Source organism: Stegodyphus dumicola, chromosome 5, assembly GCF_044657685.1.
Source record: "Stegodyphus dumicola isolate Sdum_Otavi_A_Nest chromosome 5, ASM4465768v1".
In the NCBI taxonomy this organism is placed as follows: Eukaryota; Metazoa; Arthropoda; class Arachnida; order Araneae; family Eresidae; genus Stegodyphus; species Stegodyphus dumicola.
The window spans coordinates 14630725-14652799 of record NC_140772.1 but is presented as its reverse complement, the minus strand read 5'-3'; the positions used below and the strand labels follow the sequence as shown (position 1 = coordinate 14652799).

Here is a 22075-nt window from a genome sequence, read left to right as displayed (position 1 = left end):
ATGGGTCTACCACGATCAGATTGTTCGCTGCATCAATCCTTCCAACACCTGTCATCTGCATTGCAATCAATGTGGTTCTTTATTCCTGCGAACTATTTCCACCATCCCTCCCAGCCTTTTGACCACTGTCTGCATTGCATATGGTAGTTTCGTTGCATAATAGCAAGCGGACACCTTAATGTGACTCAAATGTGTACATACCGAATTACATATAATTAAATTATGTGCAGGTGTGGATAAAAACAGCTCTCAAGTACTAAACCATGAACTTCTATCACTGATATTATTTCACACATTTTTCCCGTAGATTATTTGCATTAAGCTGATGCTTTGTAATAATATTTTTTTCATCTTGAGGTAATTTACGGATTTACTTTTTTAATACATTTTATTACTTTTTTTACTTTTTAATTTTAAATTACTTTTTTAATAGTCCTGATTAATCGAAAGTTGACTGTATTAAATTAAACAGTTAGTTATTCCAGTATTAAGACTGCTTGGAATATTAACAGGTTTAAAATACAGTAAACAAGGAGCTTGTTTAGAATAAAACCTCTGAAGAATAGAAAATTAAATCATGTACCTCTTTATGATCATAGTCTTGTTATTTTTTTCAGGGATACGAAAGCATTAAAATCTAAAATGGTGAATCAAGCATAAATTGAAAGGGTTTTGCGAAATTAATATACGAGTTATGAAAAATAAATATTTAAAAATTGCCAAAACTAAAACAATTAAGGTATTAAAATAGGAAATTAATGAATACATGCTAAAAATTGTGACTATAAAACAAACATTTATTTCTTAAACATGATATACGGCATGATTTGTAACGATAATACAGAAATCAGTAATAGTGAATGTGAAAACAAATTTTGCTAACCCAGCTTTTAAACTTACATTAGGATTCAAAGCAACAATATAATTTGCGGTTTTGCAGCTGAGGATGGTGGTTCGGTAAAACCATCGAAACTAGTCCTGTGAAAATTTTGTAAATATAACGCTGATTTCTGTTGTTTGACTTCTGAATTAGTATTTATTCGGCGTGTTATTGTGTTTTAATCAACAATATATTATTTATATACTTTTAGCACGTTCGCTCTGAAATATTACATATCAGAAGTGTGAAGAAATATGATTCCAGATTAAGAGATTTTATGGAGAAGATAATCTCTCTAAAGTGCCAAATATTAAACTCTTATCTTCAGGTGTCTCTTCCAAAAGAAAGAAATATTCTTATGCGAAAAACAATTTTTTTTAAATTATATAAACAGCGTTTAGAGCAAACCACCATGTACTCAATTGTATGCATTTTTCCATTTATCGCATATTTCCGAATGCCAAAAGGTAAGATTTTTCTGGAAGAGTTAAACTAAATCTGCAAACCCATATATAAGCCGAATTTCGTAATAAACCTGTAAATTCAGCTATGTATATCGCCAAATATACGAATAATTGATCATCTAATTTAGCTAGACATAATCAAACGAGCTGAAAATGAGTGTCAAGTACTCATTCTTGCTAAAAATAGACCGTATATGGCTATCCGATCTTTCAAAATATATCGCATTCTCAATGCTATGAAATTACATTAAAGTGATGTTACCTGCAAGGTGTACAATAACGATGTTAAAGACGAAATAAAAGAGTATTGCCTTTCATTCGGACTTGTCTCTAGCAATGGGATGAGACTTCCGAGAACAGCAAAAAAACATCTGATATTGATATTATAAATTTGATTAATGTATATTAGGATTAAACAAAAAATATTATTTTTCAGTTCATTTCAATAATACAATTTATTAGTCCAAAGGGATTTGAGTCCCGAAGGACTGTTACTTTCGTTTTGGCATTTTGCGTCGGATTCCTATAAATGTCGGTTCACTTTTCAAACTGTTGCCACCAAATGTTAGAGTCCTGCATTATATTTGAAGAAATTAAATAATGAAAAATCTGCATAAATGTATGTCTATTGCTCGCATTGTGGTAAAACAACGGTATCTAGAGCCATTCAATTTTGAATGACGTAATCCTACTGCGAATATGGGCATCTGAAATCCCAAATTTCAAATTTGGAATTTGTTTTATTATCGATTTCATATTTTGTAAAGCTTTAACGAATTTCTGAGTAACAAACTCGACGATTTAAAAGCAAGCAATGGCAACACTCTATGGGAGGAAAAAAAAAACCTTTTTATCTCCAGCGCGTCGAACTGTGTATCGGAAATTCTAAAGATATGCTCATTTAAAAATTATTTTGCGACATTGCTATTGAACTAACTTTTATGATTTAAGCGCAAAGAACATGATATTTAATAAATAAAGGTAACACACAAAACGTTAAAAAAAACGCCCCTTTGGACTTCATTTAAAATCTGAAACATTTCAGATTTTTTTATTAACTTTTTTTTTTTTTTTTCAGTTACTCATTTTTGTTATCGAATTATTATTATTATAAAGTCATTTTTAACTCCTATGTAAGCCGACTCCAACACATCAGCTGCAAAAAAGCTAGACACGTAACTTATAAACAAACGGCTTATACACGTAAATATGCGGTAGTGAAGAAATAAGAATAATATGTTTTAAAAAAATCATTTTAACAAGCGTATCTCTTTTTAGAAATCAAAATGAGAGCTCAACCTTATGTGTTGACCGTCATAAAGCACCAGAACGGAGGAGGAGGGAATGGTAACGGGTTGGATAACCTTCCCCCCGTCATCACTCACACCGCTGCTACACCCCAGGGCTCTCCCAATGCTACTCTGACCTTACAGAGGGACATCAACAACCGACTATGTCCCGAGAAGGCCCTCAACGTCAGCAATCCGTCCATAGTTACGATAGACAAAAGTTCTGTAAGTCTCATTTTGTTCTTTATCTTAAAGGCTTAATGAAATTTTAAAGGTTAAAAATTTACCTTTAAAAAACCTTTAAGCAATTGATGCCATCTGATGAAACAAATACTTAACAGTTTTAAGTTTCAAATATTAGAAACTATAGACAATTTTAAACCATCTGTTGTTACCGAATTATATTGTTATCTTAATGTTCTGTTTTCGATATAGACGATTATGCACAAGTACGAGAGTTAAAGAATCATTTTGTAGCCCAAATGCGTAGCATGGCAATAATAAATATTTCTAACTTGCGTTATGTTAAAATTCCACCTTACGATATGATTTCTATGTTATGCTGATGACGCAGCTACTCACATGTCGCTTCAGCCAATTATAATATTAAAATTAACGACCTACCAGTGTAAAATAGAACCAAAATTGATTCATACTTAACATTATAGTATAGCTTGGTATAGCTGTGCATATTCTGCCCGACTTTTCTGGCTTTCAAACTTGCTGTCTTTCTTCCTTTAATTACATTACAAAATACAAACAAAATGTACAAAACAAATACAAATGTCCAGCGAAAAAAAAAAAAAAGTTCTATATCTCTCATTCTACTGGACCGTTTGACGAAATTCAAATTGCGTTTTTTATGTCTCGAAAGCACGATTTAAGGTATATATTAGGTTTATATATAGCATTAATCTAACATAGCTATGTTAATACAAAATCGGACTTTTTTTCCCATATTTCGATTCTACGACTCAAATTATGCCTATTTATTAAACTTTGTAATTTTGGTGAGAAATTTAAAAATTTATCTTGGTGCATTTTTACATTTTGCGCCAAGAATAATTCACTTGGCGAATCGAATGCAATTTAACCATGTTTTGCGTGAAATCTGTACGTAATGACAGAATAAAGGATTCTTTTTCCCAAAACGGGTTTTAAAATGGATTCAGAAGATATTTCTTTCTTGACGTTATACGTACGTACGCATGTATGTACCTTGCATAACTTAAAGTAAAAAACATAACTTAAAAAGTAGCCCCAGAACGTTGACATTTTATGTATGAGACTGCTATAACATGTAGTTGTGCATCTCCCTTTTGGGTTGCAGTGGGTATATATATAATTCTACTTTTATTAAACTTAGTTTTATTAAACTACCCACTCTGTTACTCGGCTGCATGAGCTCAGTTTTTTATTCTTATATGTTGGTAAATTATGTATTTTTTGCTTTAAAAATGATTAAATTATGTTGTTCTTATGCTCCTGCTAAGGCGTTTATGCCTTTAATTAATCTAAATGCAGTAGTTCTAGAATTATTAACGATTTAAGGGGACTCATACATCTTAAAACCCATAAGATCTTCGAATATGTGACTGTTGCAAGAATTGGGATAACTAATTTATTTTAAAAGCAATTACTTCCAACTTTTTACAGCTGACTACATAATATAGCTGCTTTCTGAAATAATAATCAGAAAGTTTGTGTTGCCACAAATATTTTTATAGTTTAATCCGCTTTGTGACAAAATATTTCGTCATGTTTCCACCTTGCGCGCGCAGTTTAAAACATTCTGTTGCATAATTTAATTCCATATTTAATATGTAGCTTTTATAACATTTGAAAACTACTGTGAACCAAAAATTCTAAGAATTTCATGTTAAAATTTTATTTTATTTGGAGTTGAGTTTATAGAATGTATTTTATTTTAAAAAAATCTGTAATGTTTTCATGAATAAAATTTTTTAATATTAAAATATTCATCATATTTTGGGTTCAGTTAGAAAATAGTGCCCATATAAAGAATTCCATCAAATTTCAAGTACGTACCATTAGCCATTTTTAAAATATGCGCGCAAGTTGGAAATATGACGAAACATTTTGTCACAAAGCGGATTAAATTACAAAAATATTTGTGGCAACACAAACTTTCTGGTTACTAGTTCCCAAAGCCGCTATATTATGTAGTCAGCTGTAAAACGTTGAAAGTAATTGGTTTTAAAATAAATAAAATATCCCAATTCTTGCAACAGTCACATATTCGAAGATCATAAGGGGTTTAAGGTGTATGAGTATCACGTTGTTTAAGTCGAACTAAGCCTAACGGAGCAGCCATTTGTTTGCATTTGAAACTTAGTAAAATAGTGAATTAAGACAGTTTCTGCACTTTCAGTGTCTTTTTGCCGAGTGGAACCAAAAGTAAACTTTCAGTTTTGTGCACCAAAAATATCTCCCTGGCCCGCTGGCCTGATTGCTTGTTTTTGCGTAGAAACTCTAATTTTATTTGTAAAATTTTTTAAACTGTTTTTAATTGTATTTGATGTTTTATGTTTTTCTATATTTTTCAATTTTTAACGAAGATGTTTTGAATTTTTATGTATTTTTGCTTTGCCGCGAAGTGAGAACTGAATTAATCGAGTGAAAAATATATCTCTAATGAAATTCGATGAAATAAGCTTAAGTGAAATACAGCAAAAATTATGCGTAATTTAGTAAGCCATACAAGGAAGTCATGTAATCTCCACATTAGATTTTGATTTAAATAATTATACGTATCATTGCTTCTTAATTCATATTTTTGAAGATGAAAAACAGACTTCTCAAAAAACTACGTAAGAATCCGTATAATCTTTCACTTGCTGTAATCCCTCATTTTCAAAGCCAACTAAAACACGAACACAGATACAATTCTAGTAATTTAAAAAGCCTCAATTTCCAAGGCGCTGCTAGAAAATGCGAGATACTTTTTCTTACGTAAGCGGATTTTTTTTAGACTGCAGACGATAAATGGAAATAATCTTCAGTATGGAAAACACTAAACAACTACAGTTAAATGCAAATTATCGTTATGATAGCCATATGAGTAATTAAAAAAAACCTTTTCCACCTTAATTATAATCTTTAAGCTGAAATTACTTGCTAATTAAACTTATTCTACTGACCTGTTATTGAGAAAGTTATAAGGTTATTTTCTCCTTCTTTACCGCGTGCCTTCCTAGGGTAATTGAAAGCACATTTGGCTAGCAACGGTCTGTGGTTCGAGTCCCGAAGAGGACACAGTTCTTTTTTCACATCTTTTGCTTCGAAAAACCTTATAACACTCCTATGGCACCCAAACTAAAAGGTATGGATGATAAATCGTTATCATCCAGATTCGATGATTTAGTCTCCTCCTCTCCAGTAACTAAGTGGGGAGTAACGTGAGGTATTTTCCCCCCTTTATCCTGTGCTTTCGTGGTGTGACAGGAAAGAACATTTGGCTACTCATCGGAAGGTCCGAGCTCTAATGATACTACAGTGTGATCAAACCAGAGTTGTCATCTAGTAGCTATGTAAAACGTATAAAATCGGATATCAAACAGACTCACATTTATTTACTCTGACATACACTGAAGTGACAAAAGTCATGGGATAGCAATATGCAAATATATAGATGGCAGTAGTATCGCGTAGACAATGTATAAATGCGAAGTGCTTTGGCAGGGTTTTCATTTGTGTTCAAGTTATTCATGTGAAGAGGCTTTGACGTGATTATGGCCGCCCCACGAGAATTAACAGACTTTGAACGCGGAATGGTAGTTGGAGGTAGACGCATGGGTCATTCATTTCGGATATCATTAGGGAATTCAACATTCCGAGAGCCACAGTGTCAAGAGTGTGCCGAGAGTATCTAATTTCAGGCATAACATCCCACCATGGACAGCGCAATGGCCGACCACCTGCACTTAACGACCGAGACGAGCGACGTCTGCGTAAAGTTGTCAATGTTCACAGACAAGCAACACTGCGTCAAATAACCGCAGAAATCAATGTGGGACGTACGAGGTACGTGTCCGATAGGACAGTGCGGCGAAATTTGTCTTCCTTGGGCTATGACAGCAGAAGACCGACTCGAGTGCCTTTACTGACAGCACGACATCGCCTGCAGCGACTCTCGTGGGCTCGTGAGCATATCGGTTGGTCCCTAAACGAATGGAAAACCGTGGCTTGGTCAGATGAGTCACGATTTCAGTTGGTAAGAGCTAATGGTAGGGTTCGAGTGTGGCGCAGAACCCACGAAGCCATGGACCCAAGTTGTTAACAAGGCACTGTTCAAGCTGGTGGTGGTTCCATAATGGTCTGGGATGTTTTTACATGGCATGGACTCGGTCCTCTGGTGCAACTGAACCGATCATTGACTGGAAATGGATACCTTCAGTTACTTGGAGATCACTTACAGCCATTCATGGACTTCACGTACTGAACAACGATGGGATTTTTATGGATGACAATGTGCCATGTCACCGGGCCACAATTGTTCGCGATTGGTTAGAAGAACATTCTGGACAATTCCAACGAACGATCTGGCCACCTAGATCGCCCGACATGTATCCCATCGAACATTTATGGGACATCATCGAGAGGTCAGTTCAAGTGCCCAAAACCCTGCACCGTCAACACTTTCACAATTATGGACGTGTATAGAGGCAGCATGGCTCAATATTCCTGCAGAGAACTTCCAACGACTTGTTGAGTCCATGCCACGTCGAGTTGCTGCACTTCGCCGGGCAAAAGGAGGACAGACAAAATATTAGGAGGTATCACATGACTTTTGTCACTTCAGTGTATAGGTTACAAAGTGAACAGAATTTGTAATGTATTTATTTAATGATCTTAAAATATCGTATATTTTCTATTTCTATGTTTTGTATTTATGATCTGCACGCTAAGCCAAAAAAAAACTTTTCATTTGCGAAATTAAAACACTTCTCGTTATCTACAAGGGCAGAATTTTAGTTGCTTCTAAACTGCTAGAATTCTAATTGTGTCGTTCTTTCTGTTGATTTTAACTATTCCTGTATAATTTAACGACGTAGCTGTTCATCCTCTTGTTAGACGGATCTTGTTAGATGAAGTGCATAATCTAGTCAGAATTAACGAACAGTCATAAATATTATTATTTCCGTATGTCGTAAACACAAAATTAGTTTTAATTAATATAGTAGCTTCTTAAAAATATACACTGTACTGTATTATCCTTATGTATCATTTAAAAAACTAAAATATTTTAACTGTGTGAGTACATGGAACACAAGCTCAGTATTCTTGGACTAGACGAGGAGCAAAAATAGTTCGAATAACTTCTATTTCATTTAGTTGAAAACTAGTTTCTTGAGATAATTGTTAACAGCTACTTGGAAATTAATGCTTAGGCATTTGTTTGTTGTTAAAGTTATGCTAATTATTGGGTTGAAACTTTAGTAATGGCCGTTTTTTTAATTTAAAAATTTTTATTTTAACAAAACAAAAAACAATAAATTAGCCAATATTATCCGAGTTTTTGGACCTCCCCCATAGGCCCAAGATGTCGAACTATAGCCATTTGACTACAACCCCTTCCTTCGGCTAATTCTCGAGTGGTTTGACGTTCGTCTTTGTGCAGAAGTTGACTCAAACGCTCTGCATCAAACTCATTGGGTCGTCCGGAACGAGTAGCGTCTTCGAAATCGAAATTTCCGTTATTAAATTTGGCAAGCCAGTTTCTTGCAGTTCGTTCAGGCATTGCACCTTCTCCATACACTTCACAAATCTCTCGGGCAGCTTTTGCAGCACTGGCACTTCGATTAAATGCAAAAAGAAGGTGTAGAAAATTCTTATTTTTGTCGACTTGACGCTCCATTTTAATGATCTGAAAACTAGCAAAAATTATCTCAGACAAAAACATTATATACGCCATCTTGTATAGGGAAATATTCTCTTTCGAATAACACAAAACATTATGCCAATAGATTTTGTTTTTACTGCGTAATTTAAAACACAACATAAACGGCCATTACTTATGCTTCAACCCAACGGTTTTGTGAATTCCAAAGGTGGATTTTATGAAAAAAGGCATTTGGATTATTTATTTTCCATGCAATAATCGCCTTTTCCTTTGGCTAAGACAAATTTAATTAACTTCGAAAAGTAATAATCTCTTTAAAAGAAGGGTACACGAAATTATTGGACTTGTTTTGACCTCTGAGATATTTCCTTTGAGTGTCTGACCAAAGTCAAATCAAAACCTCATTTCCTTTAGGTAATTTTCTGACTCATTTTTCACTGATGAAAAGTGTACTCTGCATCAGCAAGCAATAAAAAAGTCCAACCGCACATCAGAATTTTCAGATATATTACACAAGTACAATAAGTTCTCGAATACTTAAGATTTAATACTCATCTGTGTTTTCTTTTCACTTATCTGTCTTCTCTCATCAGAGCCCGTTGTCCTTGTCTCCGGATGTGCTTCAAGTGAATGGGATGCCTGTGTTCCAAGTGGCCTCCTTAAACATTCCAACGATCCACCTGACGGGAAGCCCCCAGAACAGCCGCAGGAATAGCGTCATCGTCGCTCTTTCCAGGCAGTCTAGTATCATGTCCAACATTAGCAGGAAGGTAGGTACTAAATACAAACCTGATTCCTTCAAGATACAAACACGAACAAGATTACTTCAAGTGGGCAAACAGGAACATGCTTACTTTAGGTAATTCCCCGAATCAGTAGGACTGATTAGGGAAATTACAGTAACTGCTGATTTTCTAGTAAATCCGATAAATTAGGAAGAAGGTGGGCTGTGGTAATGTTGTTGTTACCAATCTTCACTTGTCTCACAAAGGTTAGCACAACATTTATCATGGCTAAGAGTCGAATGCGCCTATCATTAGCAAGATCCTTCAGCACCATATAAGGTGACAACTCAACTTTAGTACAGTTCCGTACCCAATTTTGTGTTGAGGACGAGTCCGAGGGTCTTTCACTCTTCTTTCTATACTACCAACGTCTCGAGAGGCCATTCGGCTAGCCGCATGTTTACAGTGCTCTCGTGCTGCACAGGCACTATACATCTATGCCTTCTCCGGGATTCAAACCCGCCTCTTCGGTACGGCAATTGGCGTCGCTAAATAATATCTTGGCTGGGGGGTAGGCGAATTAATTAAACGCATATATAAGAGCAAACAGATTTTATTGAATTGCAAAAAAAGAATATGTTTCACTGATACTGAAAATTTTGTACATTCAATTCCAGCGACATCTACTACGATAATATCTATAAAACAATATCTTCATTTGAAGATTAAAACTGCTGTGTCTCATGATGAATCAGTTATGCTTTATCCTAAGATAAACAAACAAATATAGTACGCTTTCGCTTTATCCTAAGATAAACAAACAAATATAGTACGCTTTCGCTTTATCCTAAGATAAACAAACAAATATAGTACGCTTTCGCTTTATCCTAAGATAAACAAACAAATATAGTACGCTTTCGCTTTATCCTAAGATAAACAAACAAATATAGTACCTTTCGCTTTACCCTAAGATAAACAAACAAATATAGTACGCTGTCATTTGACCTAAGTATTACCTAATACGATTAATGCACAATCGTGCTAAGTCCCACCGCAGTTGAAAACCTACACAGGAAAAACGAAGGATCTACAGTGGATGGACAAAAATATGGAAACACCTTGTGAAATGCATGTTTGAAAAGAAAGATTGATTTTAATGAAATATGTAGGTGGCGCTGGCGTTTTTGACTACTGACGCCACCTATACAACTTCGTAAATGTGCTAAACAGTTCAGTTGTTGTCGGAGTACTGTTATGTGAAATTGTCATTGCATTATGTCAGAGTTAACAGACTTCGAACGTGGGCAAATTGTTGGAGCACGTATGGTAGGTGCTTCCGTAAGCAAGGTAGCCGAGGTGTTTAGTGTTTCAAGAGGTACTGTATCGAAGATTTATTCCGCATATTTGAAAAGCGAAAAAACATCATCTGCTAAATCACAGTGCGGACGAAAGTGTGTCCCGAGTGATCGTGACAGACGATCATTAAGGGCAATTGTGACGAAAAATAAGAAGACCACAGCTGTAAAAGTTACTGCTGAAATGAATGTTGTGTTACCGAACCCTGCGAGTACCAAAACAATTAGAAGGGAGCTTCATAAACAGGGAATTGCTGGCCGTGCTGCAATTGAGAAGCCACTTATCAGTGATGCTAATGCCCATAACAGGAAAAGGGGGTGTTTAAGTCATAAAGCCTGGACTATAGAGCAGTGGAAGCGAGTAATATGGTTTGACGAGTCTTCTTTCACATTGTTTCCCACTTCTGGCCGAGTTTACGTCTGGAAAACGCCATCTCAAGCCTATAATACAGACTGCTTGTTGCCAAGAGTGAAACATGGCGGGGATTCTGTTATGGTTTGGGCAGCCATATCGTGGTTCTCTGCTAGCCCCACGATAACTGTGTCAGGGCACATGACTGCCAAGACTTATGTGAACATTTTGGCCGATCAATTTCATCCCATAGTACAAACTTTGTTCCCCGATGGTGATGGTGTCTTCCAAGACGACAAAGCCCCTGTTCACACAGCTCACATTGTCCAGGACTGGTTTCCTGAGCACGAGGATGAGTCGTCCCATCTCCCCTGGCCACCACAGTCACCAGACTTGAATATTATCGAACCTTTGTGGTCTACATTGGAACGGAAAGTGCGTTCTCGTTATCCTCCGCCAACATCTTTATCTGAACTTGCCACCGTTTTGCAGGAAGAATGCTATAATATTCCCTTGGCAAACATACAGGAACTGTATTTATCTATTCCGAGAAGACTGCAAGCTGTTTTGGATGCCAACGGGTTTCTTTCACCATATTAAGCAAAGAAACATGTTTTTTTAAAGGTGTTTCCATATTTTTGTCCAACCCCTGTATATCTATAATTAACAGAAAAATATTGTAAACAATTTTCTGTATTTTAAGCAGTTTACTTTGGAGAATAAATTCGCGTGGTTATGTAAATTAAATTCGCTTCAAAACCAGAAAAACACACTTTAAAACAGAAATAATAATGTTTATGCGGCTTAGTACTTAGATAGGGGTTATTGGGGATTAGAAGTTTGATGGCTATAAACTTAATTTATCTTTATGATTTAGCAATCAATTTTAACGGAGGATTTAACAATGTTTATGTAGTCCAAATTAGATGCAATTAAATTACTTATTGTGGTGGATTAAAATAGTTCTTAAATACTATGATATCGTTTTGTTATCACTACTGTAGTTATCCTGCCTATTTTCTTATAATTTTTAAATTGCCCTAACAAATTTTCTTTTATTTTGATGGTTTGTAATTGTAACTTTTCCATTGATCCTCAGTAAACAAGCTTAACTTTTTCCTAGACAAGATATAGTTAATCGCCAACTCAATTTATCCGTCATCGGTTAATTATGTAAAATGCACTGACTGCAATCAAATAACGACACCCATCCGCTATCGTGTGGTTAGTGATGCTGATTGCTGCACCAATAGGCCCGGGTTATAATCTCGGAGAAGAAGGGTTATTCGTAAGCGTATACTGTCTGTGCGGCAGCGGGGCACTCAAAATATGCAGCGAGCCGAAAGTCCTCTCATGAGGTTGTTGGTAGGAGAAGAGAGGTGGGAGACCCTCAGATCCCCCATCGGAGTGTTTTCTTCCAAAATTGGGGCGGAAGCTTAATACTAGTTAGCATCCTTGATACACCTTCGGGTATACACACGTGCCGGCCATACTTCAACCTCTACCTTTAAATAAAAATCTATTCAAGTTTTTTTTTAAATAAGTGAAGTATTTGAGTAAATGTGTTAAAATGGCATTTGATTTATTAATGACTACAAGACCAACAAGCGTAGTACTTGAGATACCTTGCCAAGCAACTGCCATTTTTTGTCCTTTTTGTGTGTGTGTGTGTGTGTCACTGTTTTTTTAGGAGATTACAATTATAGTAAATTGTTTTACTTGTCCCTGTTTAGACAGTTTATAAAAAATATTTCATTGTAATTTAAATATTACATGTATGTGAGGAATATTTGGAATGTTTTTGTGGTAAAGACCTAGGTACATATATATATAAATAATTTATAACGCATTGCAAACTATTTTGATTATGTTTATCTTATATCATTTTGTATTCGCAAATTTAGACTATAATTCCCGTTCATGTATTTTCGTTGTACTTGATAAGTTTTAAATAAAACTTATTTTCGTATTATTTACGCTTGTATTTTTGGAGAGTTTTGGAAATTAAATATGGTTAAATTACTGAAAATACCATTTTAATTGATAGTTTTACCAAATTATAGAAAGATGTGTGTATGTGTATTTAATTATGGCAAAGCTTACTAGGGCTATCTGCCTAAGGGGAGGGATGCCTTCGTGGAGGACTTTCTAAGGGAAACTGGCTCGTATACACGTTACACATGGGGAAAACCACGAAAACACCCATGCAGCCAGCCCGTTCGCGGGATTCGAACCTGGGACCGAACTACCAGTGTTCAGCGACTTTACCGCTCGGCCGCTGGTGGGCTATTGAAAGATGAAAAAGTCAGTAAATGTTTTAATCTCTACCGGAAATGCGTTCTTTTCCATGAGGTAAACTCCCACTGAAGAGACGTCCACCAACTTACCAAGCGGTAGAAGTTCCTAAAGACTGGTAGTACCGCCTGGGTTCGATTCCAGGCTGACTGTGTGGGTGTTTTCGTGTGTAACGTTGATACGAGCCAGTTCCCTTAAAACGTTCCCCACGAAAGCACACCTCCTCTTAATCACATAGCCGTCGTAGGTTTTACCCTAATCAAATAAACCAAACCAAAACCAAACTTACTGAAAAGCTTAGCCAAGACGGATTGGATTAGATTGGATTATTCAGTTATGGCAAAGCACACGAGGGCTATCTGCCTAAAGGCAGGGATGCCTTCGTGGAGGACTTTCTAAGGGAAACTGGCTCGTATACACGTTACACATGGGGAAAATCACGAAAACGCCCATGCAGCCAGCCCGTTCGCGGGATTCGAACCTCAGACCGAACTACCAGTGTTCAGCGTCTTTACCGCTCGGCCGCTGGTGGGCTTTAGCCAAGACGAGTCTTGTCAATAACGAACGACAAATTTTCTCATAACTGAACTCCATTATATAAAATGATTCTTCTGTCATGTTTTCTTAGCCTGTGGATCGCTTGCTAAGATTACATAAAATTAATGACTTGCAATAGCGAATTAGAAATGCAGTATAATACTTAATTTTAAACTTTTTATATCAAATAATGCAAAGAGCGTAAAAATAAGGAAACTACGGCAACTGAAACTTTCTGCTATTTCTTTATTTGCCTTTTTTTTTTTTTTTTTTTTTTTTTTTTTTTTTTGAAACATTTAGGAAGCAGAATTATAAGACCCAGTTTAGGAATTTTAGAATTCCACTACCAATATAATGCTCTTGTTATAAATTTATTGCTGCCTCATCTCTATCTAACTTTCTTTCTCTTCTAATTAATAATCATAAATACATTTTATTATTGCCCTGTTTGCAGAATTCCTTGGGCCCGTGCTTCAGCCTACAACGGAAAGGTAGCACTGGCAGTGGGTGTAAAGGTAGCTTCAACGGGTGGAAAGCACATCGTCGGAAAAAGAGCGAGAATGAGAGCTCTGAAAATGGCTCTGGACCTGAAGATATCGTGCTCAACAACATGACGCCGCATTCACCAAGGTAAAGTAACCTTTGATGAAAAAAAAAAAACAATCTTTAATTTTCGGGAATGAATGATAGTGTTTCTTGACATTTCTGTGAAATATGCATTATGCCAAATAGATTCAAATGCCTTCATTTCATTCGGTAATTAAAATGTATTATTCAATTACTCATAAACATTATGTTCTTGTGTATTATGTGCATATGAACGGGTCCATCGTAGATAAGACCACGTTATGTTTGCGTAAATTACTAGAATTGCTGTATTTTAGGCTATGAAAATCCGAGTATAACATATTGTTATGAAATGTACAGACGCGGTGAGATAGCTTCCCCGTAAAGCAGTTTTAGGAGTGCCATGAAATGGCAGGGGAAGGGCGGTTTGCCACATTTGGCGAGAAATCTCCCATTTGGCGACAAAATTGGCGATATGCCATGGACGGATGGAGAACCTTCTGGAACGAATTCTTACCGGTTTAGCCCAGAATGTTCTCGAACACCAGTCAGAAGCTATATAAACCCTGCTGGTAGGCGGAAAGTTAGTTAGTATCAAGTTGGTGTCTCGTCTAGCGAGTTAATAGTCAGTCATTGTGCGAGTGCCGAGTGGCTCGTCGAGTACACCGAAAGAGTCTCTTAGTGTATCGCGAATAGTGCATCGTCGAGAGAGCATGTTGAGCTCCGGAAACGACTGAACCGAAGAGTCGGGAGCTGTGCTCTGTGTGTCGTCGAGTGCATCGCGAGTTGTAGCGTGGAGAATCTCAGGGTACCTGGAGTTGTGGGTACGGAGAGAGATGTGTCTAGTCAGCAATCTAAAAGTGGCCACCGCAGACCAAAAGATTTTTAGTGACACAAAACATTTCTAGAATAATTCATTTGCCAGTGTAGACGTTTTGGAATAACTTTGACTTCAGAAGAAAGGAAAACGTGAATTTTTGACCAACGGTGATGGATAATAAAGAGTTCGCGAATTTCCTTTTATCTTTTTTTTTTTTTTTTTTTTTTTTTTTTTTTTTCATTTTTACTTTCGCAACTAAAGAAGAATATTGTATATAACCTTCGGAAATGTAGTCCTGAAAATTTGTTTAAATTATGCCGACTTTTGTTGCTTATTCAGTATTTCTCTAATATTTAGTTCTTCGGTATCTTCTTTTTGTTATTCTTTTAAATTACATTAAAGTAGCAGTGTCTAACAAAATATCGATGATAATAACAGAAGAATTTTACTTCAAAGAAAAGTTTTATGTGTCATAATACTCAATCGCTTTTCCTCTTCCGTTCATATTTTTAATGAGTTTATTTAAAAATACAGAAATTAGTTTATTTTGTAAACGAACATCGTAGCAACTCTTTTTTCTTAATATAGAATTAATGAACAATAAAGTTTCTTGATCTTCCAACAAATTAGTCTCACAATTAGTAATCAAAAATGAATTATTCTTAATTGAAATCTCTCATGATGTATATAGTTTTGTTTAATACTATTTTTGTTGGTGTTATATAATGTGCATTTTTCCAGCAATCAAAGCTCAGAGCACACGCACTGTAATGGCAGTATCCCAACTCTTCAAAATACACCGAACAACAAGAGACCAGTTTTGATACAGAATAGCATCAACAGCCCAAAAGTACTTAGCCCTCAAAACTCGATTAAGAGTGTATCTCTTTCTCAATATCGGGACAACGGGACTTCGACTCCAGTTCCGAATGAGCCTATTCCATGCAGCCGCCAGATGTCCCTTAACAGCAGCATTCAAAGTCAGAATACTTTGAGCCCATCCAACACCTACTACCTGCCCAGTCGACAAACTTCCATATCAGGGACTTCTCTCAAGGAAGAGTTCAAGCCGAACAATTTAGAAGGTACGCAGACCAAAGTGGAGAACAGAAGGACGTCTGCAGAATGTGAACTCTCACAAAAGGTAATTGAATCCTTCTTGTTCCTCGTTACGACAGCTTTCTAATAGCTTAAGTAAGTGGAAGGTTAGGGCGAAAACTTCGAAGCGAGGATATAAATCGATGTCAAAAAAAAAAACTTCTACAGAGGCTGTTCGCACATTTTTAGACGATTTTGGTAAGCGTTAATAAAAAAACGTTTGCTGCAAAAGAAGTAATTGCAATTGTACTATGTTTTCAAAAGTCAAAATTATTGTCTGTGGCTTCAAAGTTTTGTTTTTATTCAAAATGGCGAATTTAACAAAGCAGTGGTTCGAAGGCTACATTTACCCTCTTTCCGAAGAGAAATATGCATACTCCGTTATCCAAAAACGATGTGAGAGTCATGATTTTGTGTTATCTAAAGCGTCGATAGGTAATATCATCAACAAGAAAGGAAAACAAACGTCAAATTGGAGTCTCAAGTGGGACAAAAATTCCAAACAAGTATCCAAGGAAAAAACGGACATCTTCGACTATTGCAAAGGTATGTTGTTTAATGTTAAAAGAAAATCCCCCTAGTCAAAGGAGAGTTGCAAAATCATTAAAATGCTCGGTGTCTACTGTAAAAAAATGATAAACGTTTATTTAAATCTTAAGAAAGCGAATAAACGCAATGTGCATCGTCTTCCTCCAAAGCATATCGCTCAACGCAAGACACGCTGCAGAATTCTATATGACAAACGCTTATCCAAAGAAAAATGGAAAACAGTTGTCACAATAGATGAAGCACGGGTGTATTTAAATGATTGTAACAAAAAAGAGCCATTTATTATCATAAAAAGGGAGAAAAAAATTTAAGTACATGGTTCAAAGAATCGAAAGAAAGTTTTTCTAAGGGATTCATGATTGTTGCTGGTTTTTCTTATAATGGCAAGTTAAAAATAAAGAGAGTGCAAAAACAATGTCAAGATTAACTCCAAATACTATCAGGAACATATTTTATCGCCAATTTTTCTGAATGAAATACCATCGCTGTACTCACAGAGCTATCAATCTGTGAGACTCCATCAGGACAAAGCTAGCAGTCACACATCAAAATCCTTTGTAAATTTCCTGAACGAAATGGAACAAAAAACTGGTATCAAGGCAATACCCTTCACTGATATCCCTACTAAATCTCCCGATGTGTCACCTATGGATTTTTGTGCTTTCGGACTTTTAAAAACTGCATTATCCAAACGTTGTCCCAAAACCCTAACAGGACTCTGGAAAGCTGTTCGGGAGGAATGGGATATAATATCTCTTCTGCCACTTCAAAAGGCATTATTACCCTGGAAATTTCGGTGTCGAAAGATAGTTCAGAATAAGGGATGTCAAATAGAACATTTAAAACACAAGAATTTTATGTAGTTTAGTTTTGTGAACACAATATACATTGTCTAAAAAATGTGTGAACAGCCTCTGTATTTGCTTTACTTTCTCAGTGTTCTACAGCAGAATTATTCTCTATCAGAATAAATGTTTACGGCTACTTCTAGACTTAATTGTTATAAACAGAGAGGAAATTAACTTTCTGAAACATCTCTGCTTATGTATGCATTACTTAAACCTTCCCTGTAAATTTTTACGTAATCTATTCTTGTATACAATTACTACTGAATAGTACCGCAGCTAACACATAAGAAACTTGCCAACGATATAGGATGTAGGCTCATAGGCTTGCGCAGGATGTAAGTTCAACAAGGCTTTTGCGGTATGTTGACTTATTCTTCGAAAATGTTCATGAGTAGAACTTTGGGTCCGAGTTTGTCTCTTCGTTCTTTTCTTCTTGACGGCAGTCTTCAACTGTTCGAATGAGTTAAGACTTAAGGTATCAGAGAAGCAATTCAAAACTTAGTAAATTACGATAAAGTCAAACAGACATGCTGGCAATATGCGACTTGAAGCAATTTTTCCCTGCTACTTTGTGCACTAAATGTCTTATCCTATTATACCATATCACTGAAACACTTAGCGGCATCACATTCTTATTGATTTGTCACTGATTATTTCATTTCTCCGTGAATACTGTGATTAACAAGTTCAATTGGAAAGTCTATGATTCGAAGCCCGGCCACGATATCGTTAATTGTTTAGGATTTTGGCTATAAAAACCTATTCGCTTGACTTCTTACATCTCATGTTTTGACGAAATGAAAGAGTTTTGCCTTTAACGAACGAAAATTTCTCCCTCTGCTATTTCTGTTTAAGATTGGGAAGGTCCGATTATCAGACCAAATCGTCTTCCTCAGTCCATGACTGATGGTCCAGAAGCCACGCAAATTTCATCAGTTTGAGACTTGGCTTGCCTTTGCTTGTGCGGTAGTGCATGTCATGTAGTCTAATGATAATTGCTTGGCAATATGGCTCTCTGTATAAAGGCTTCCCAAGAGCTTTATTGTGTACATCAATAGCTCTGTCTCGTAAAATAAGGTGTCACAGTCTTTGATCTACGATAAGTTGTTAATGGATAATCAATCATTGGATCAAATCATAAAGGAAACAGTTTCTGTGGAGCCAAAGAAAGGATCTGCAAATTCACCAAATAACGAGTAATCTACAGCATAGTTGATCCATTCTGTCCCTTTTGAAGAATCATCTTGCGCATTGACAGTCAATCTTTGACTTCTGTTTTTATGAGTTTTTAATAATGCAGAGACTACGATTGGTGTCCCACGCCTAGAACAAAGCAACGAAACTTGGCATCTTCAGCTAGCAATATCCCCTAAAAGTGGAATTAATGCTAATTTCAAGCACATAATCGAGATCTTAGAGCCGTGTGGGAATGGAATTTTGTTGTAAACCTGAATTTTGCTCTATTGCTTGTTTGTTTGTTCAGGTAAAATATGCAGGGTTTCCAAAACGAAACTACGCTCAGGCTGAATTTCTACAGAACACTGTTTTTATAAATATATGTACAACATGAGCACACATACTAGCACTGCATTGTGGCATGTGCAACTTCAATCTCATCAAGGAAGTGTTGTAATTTATCTATTGCCTTGTCAGCAAAAATCAATTCTTTTTAGCATAGTACGTCACTTTTCACAAGAGATTATGTAACGGCTTTGGTTGGTGGTTAATATTAAATTGAATTTAAAATTCATCTTGACGAATTTTAAAAGGATGTAAGCTTTGAATACGATACTAAGACAATTTTTTTCGTTTCGTTAGCACTATCTTTTTTTTAATACTATCTTCAGTTATTCGAAGTCTTTTTTAGTAGTTTATTGTCACGTGGGAAAAAATAACAGCATATTTATTAACGATTTCTTATGATACTAGCAGCATATAATTTACAAAACACAACCACAAACTTCGGTGTTTCTAGCAATATCAACACAAAAAAAATTAACCTACCTTTTGTTTCGATTTGTACGTAGTTTTGTTTAAGATGTCTTTGTTTATGAGCTGTATTTTCTTACAGACGCAAAAAAATTCCGATTTTTTAGCACTTATCACGAACATGTCTGGGATGGAAATGAATCTATTGCAGCAATTATTGTCAAATTGTTGTCATTAACTATTTGATTTAGTATCTGTTATGTTCTGTCTGTTCAGGAGCTTCTGAAAATTTTAATTTACGTGTTTTTCTCCAAGAAATTGCATCCAAATATTTTACCTGAAATGAGTTTAATTCGCACATTTTTTACACTTTAATTTAAAGCATTTATAAAGAAGTTTCAAGAAAGGCTTCTTGTGAAAATATGAATAAATATTAGTTGGCGCAGAGTAACCTTCTATGTGCCAAAAAATGCACCTATCTTCTCTATCCTTCATTTTTAGACGTGCATTAGATAATAACAGATGCAGCGTGGTGCAGCCAGGAATAGAAATGGATGACAGCTATCTTCACAGCCAATCTGTCCTGGTTCCTGACACTTTCGTCCTTTCTTTTTTTAAGCTATCAATCAGAGTAACTATTTTTTAAAATGAAATAAATCGTGGATTTAGTGAGCAAGAGCTCCGAAGATGCATGCATTTATCTTCATTTAGATCGTAACTGGCTTCATTTCAGAACGTATGTCATTCTTGTTTTTCTGGTTTCTAACAAACCTTTATACGACTACGTGGGTACTGAGTTCTCTTTTTCAGATCTAGTGGATTCCGTTTCTTAGCGCAAGGTGAATTAAACATTAACATGTAACTCGGCAGTTGAATTATTTTTAAAAATCTACCTATCTAACGGTCTTTCACGATGAGCTAAGTTATTGACAAGTAATCACTCTGAATTACTTACTTGAACCTTTTGGGTTATAACGAAGATGAAAATACACGTATACTTGTACGTATAAATACAAGTATGGTTGTACGTATAAATACGACTACAGTCGTACGTAACTACGTGTATAGTCGATAACCTATCGACGATGAGTTAATAAAATTTGAGGCAACTTGCTTTGTTAAATATTACTATACACAAAAATAAATCCTTACTTCAAAGCCTCCATACCTAAGATTTTAGAATAAGTTACCAACACATGCACCAAGGGGGAATACCATGACTTCCAAAAAATATATCCGGCGCTAAGCTTCTCTAAGACATCATGTAATCTTCAATATCATACACAAATATTGCAGTTACTTTCATTAATTTTTAAACTCTTTCCCGAGCTCTTAATTTGGGTCATAATGTGATGTGAATGATTATATGTGACGTGAACCACGGGACAACAAGGCAATGTTTAACAAGAACTTTACCATTAGGGAAACATAAATAATAATTGTTAAAAACATTTGTTACGTATAAACTTTTAAAAATTCCTATTTCAGTTGTCAAGTCTGCAAGTAAATCATATTTCAAATGTACCTGTGTCAACAGAACGTATAGTTCTATCATGTAATCGCCAGTTCTCATTTCTGTAATCAGAATGTTGCAGTTAAATTTATCAAAATACACGTTTTTTTTTTATCCTTTATCTATTGTACATATTGTTACGAAATGCCCATCATTTAACATCACTCCCAAGTCTTCACCTTACTAATTCTGGGGATATCTATCATTTCATTCATCTTCCTCAAGTACATTTCTCTCCCTCGCAAATAATAAATCAGTGGTGGTTATTCGGTTCCTTTTCGAATAACGTGTCGTTTTTCCTCATTTCGCCTTGAGCGTAAAGCACACATCCCACCACCTTCAAAATGCTAATTCGTGTGGGAAAGAAAAAGTATACTTCGATAAGGGTCGGATTTTTCTATTTGTTGCTGGGTGTTATTTAAGAATTTTCTTTTAGCTTACCATTGCAAAATAGTTTTGAAACGAGTTTAACTATGAGAAACGAGTATATTGCTGAGATAGCTTTATCCAAAGCACCAGATGGCGTTTTATTTCATATTTGTCAATATTTGAAAGAGAACAAACGACATAAAACGTGAGGTATTTTTACTTTTTCGAATACCTAAATGAAAAACAGGGTTTGGATAAAACAAGTAATAGCTTAAAAACTCGAATTTAGCTGCGTTTATCGTTTTGTTAGATGGAAGAAGGTATGTCTATATTACAAGTTATATTAATTAACGAATTTTTGATTAACAAATTCAACGATTTAAAAGCCAGCAATGGCAACACTCTGCGGAATGAAAAAAGCGTGTTTATCTCCAGGGCACGGAACTGTGTATCGGAATTCTAAAGATAAGCTCATTGTAAAATAATTTTGCGACATTTCTGTTGAACTGAATTTTATGGTTTAAGTGGAAAGAACGTGATATTTAGTAAATAAAGGTAACACACAAAACGTTAAAAAACGCCCCTTTAGACGTAATTTTAAATCTGAAACCTCTCAGATTTT

General features: G+C 35.6%; 1 protein-coding gene across 1 annotated transcript in view; it reads left to right on the top strand.

The window, feature by feature from the left end:
- LOC118186048 (voltage-dependent T-type calcium channel subunit alpha-1G-like) overlaps positions 1 to 22075 on the top strand; it is a 283525-nt gene that overhangs the window by 127248 nt on the left and 134202 nt on the right. The window contains exons 15-18 of the mRNA XM_085816460.1: positions 2623 to 2858; positions 9090 to 9266; positions 14215 to 14390; positions 15889 to 16291. Of these exons, the coding sequence (XP_085672586.1) occupies positions 2623 to 2858; positions 9090 to 9266; positions 14215 to 14390; positions 15889 to 16291 (992 nt within the window). The remainder of the gene's footprint in view (positions 1 to 2622; positions 2859 to 9089; positions 9267 to 14214; positions 14391 to 15888; positions 16292 to 22075) is intronic.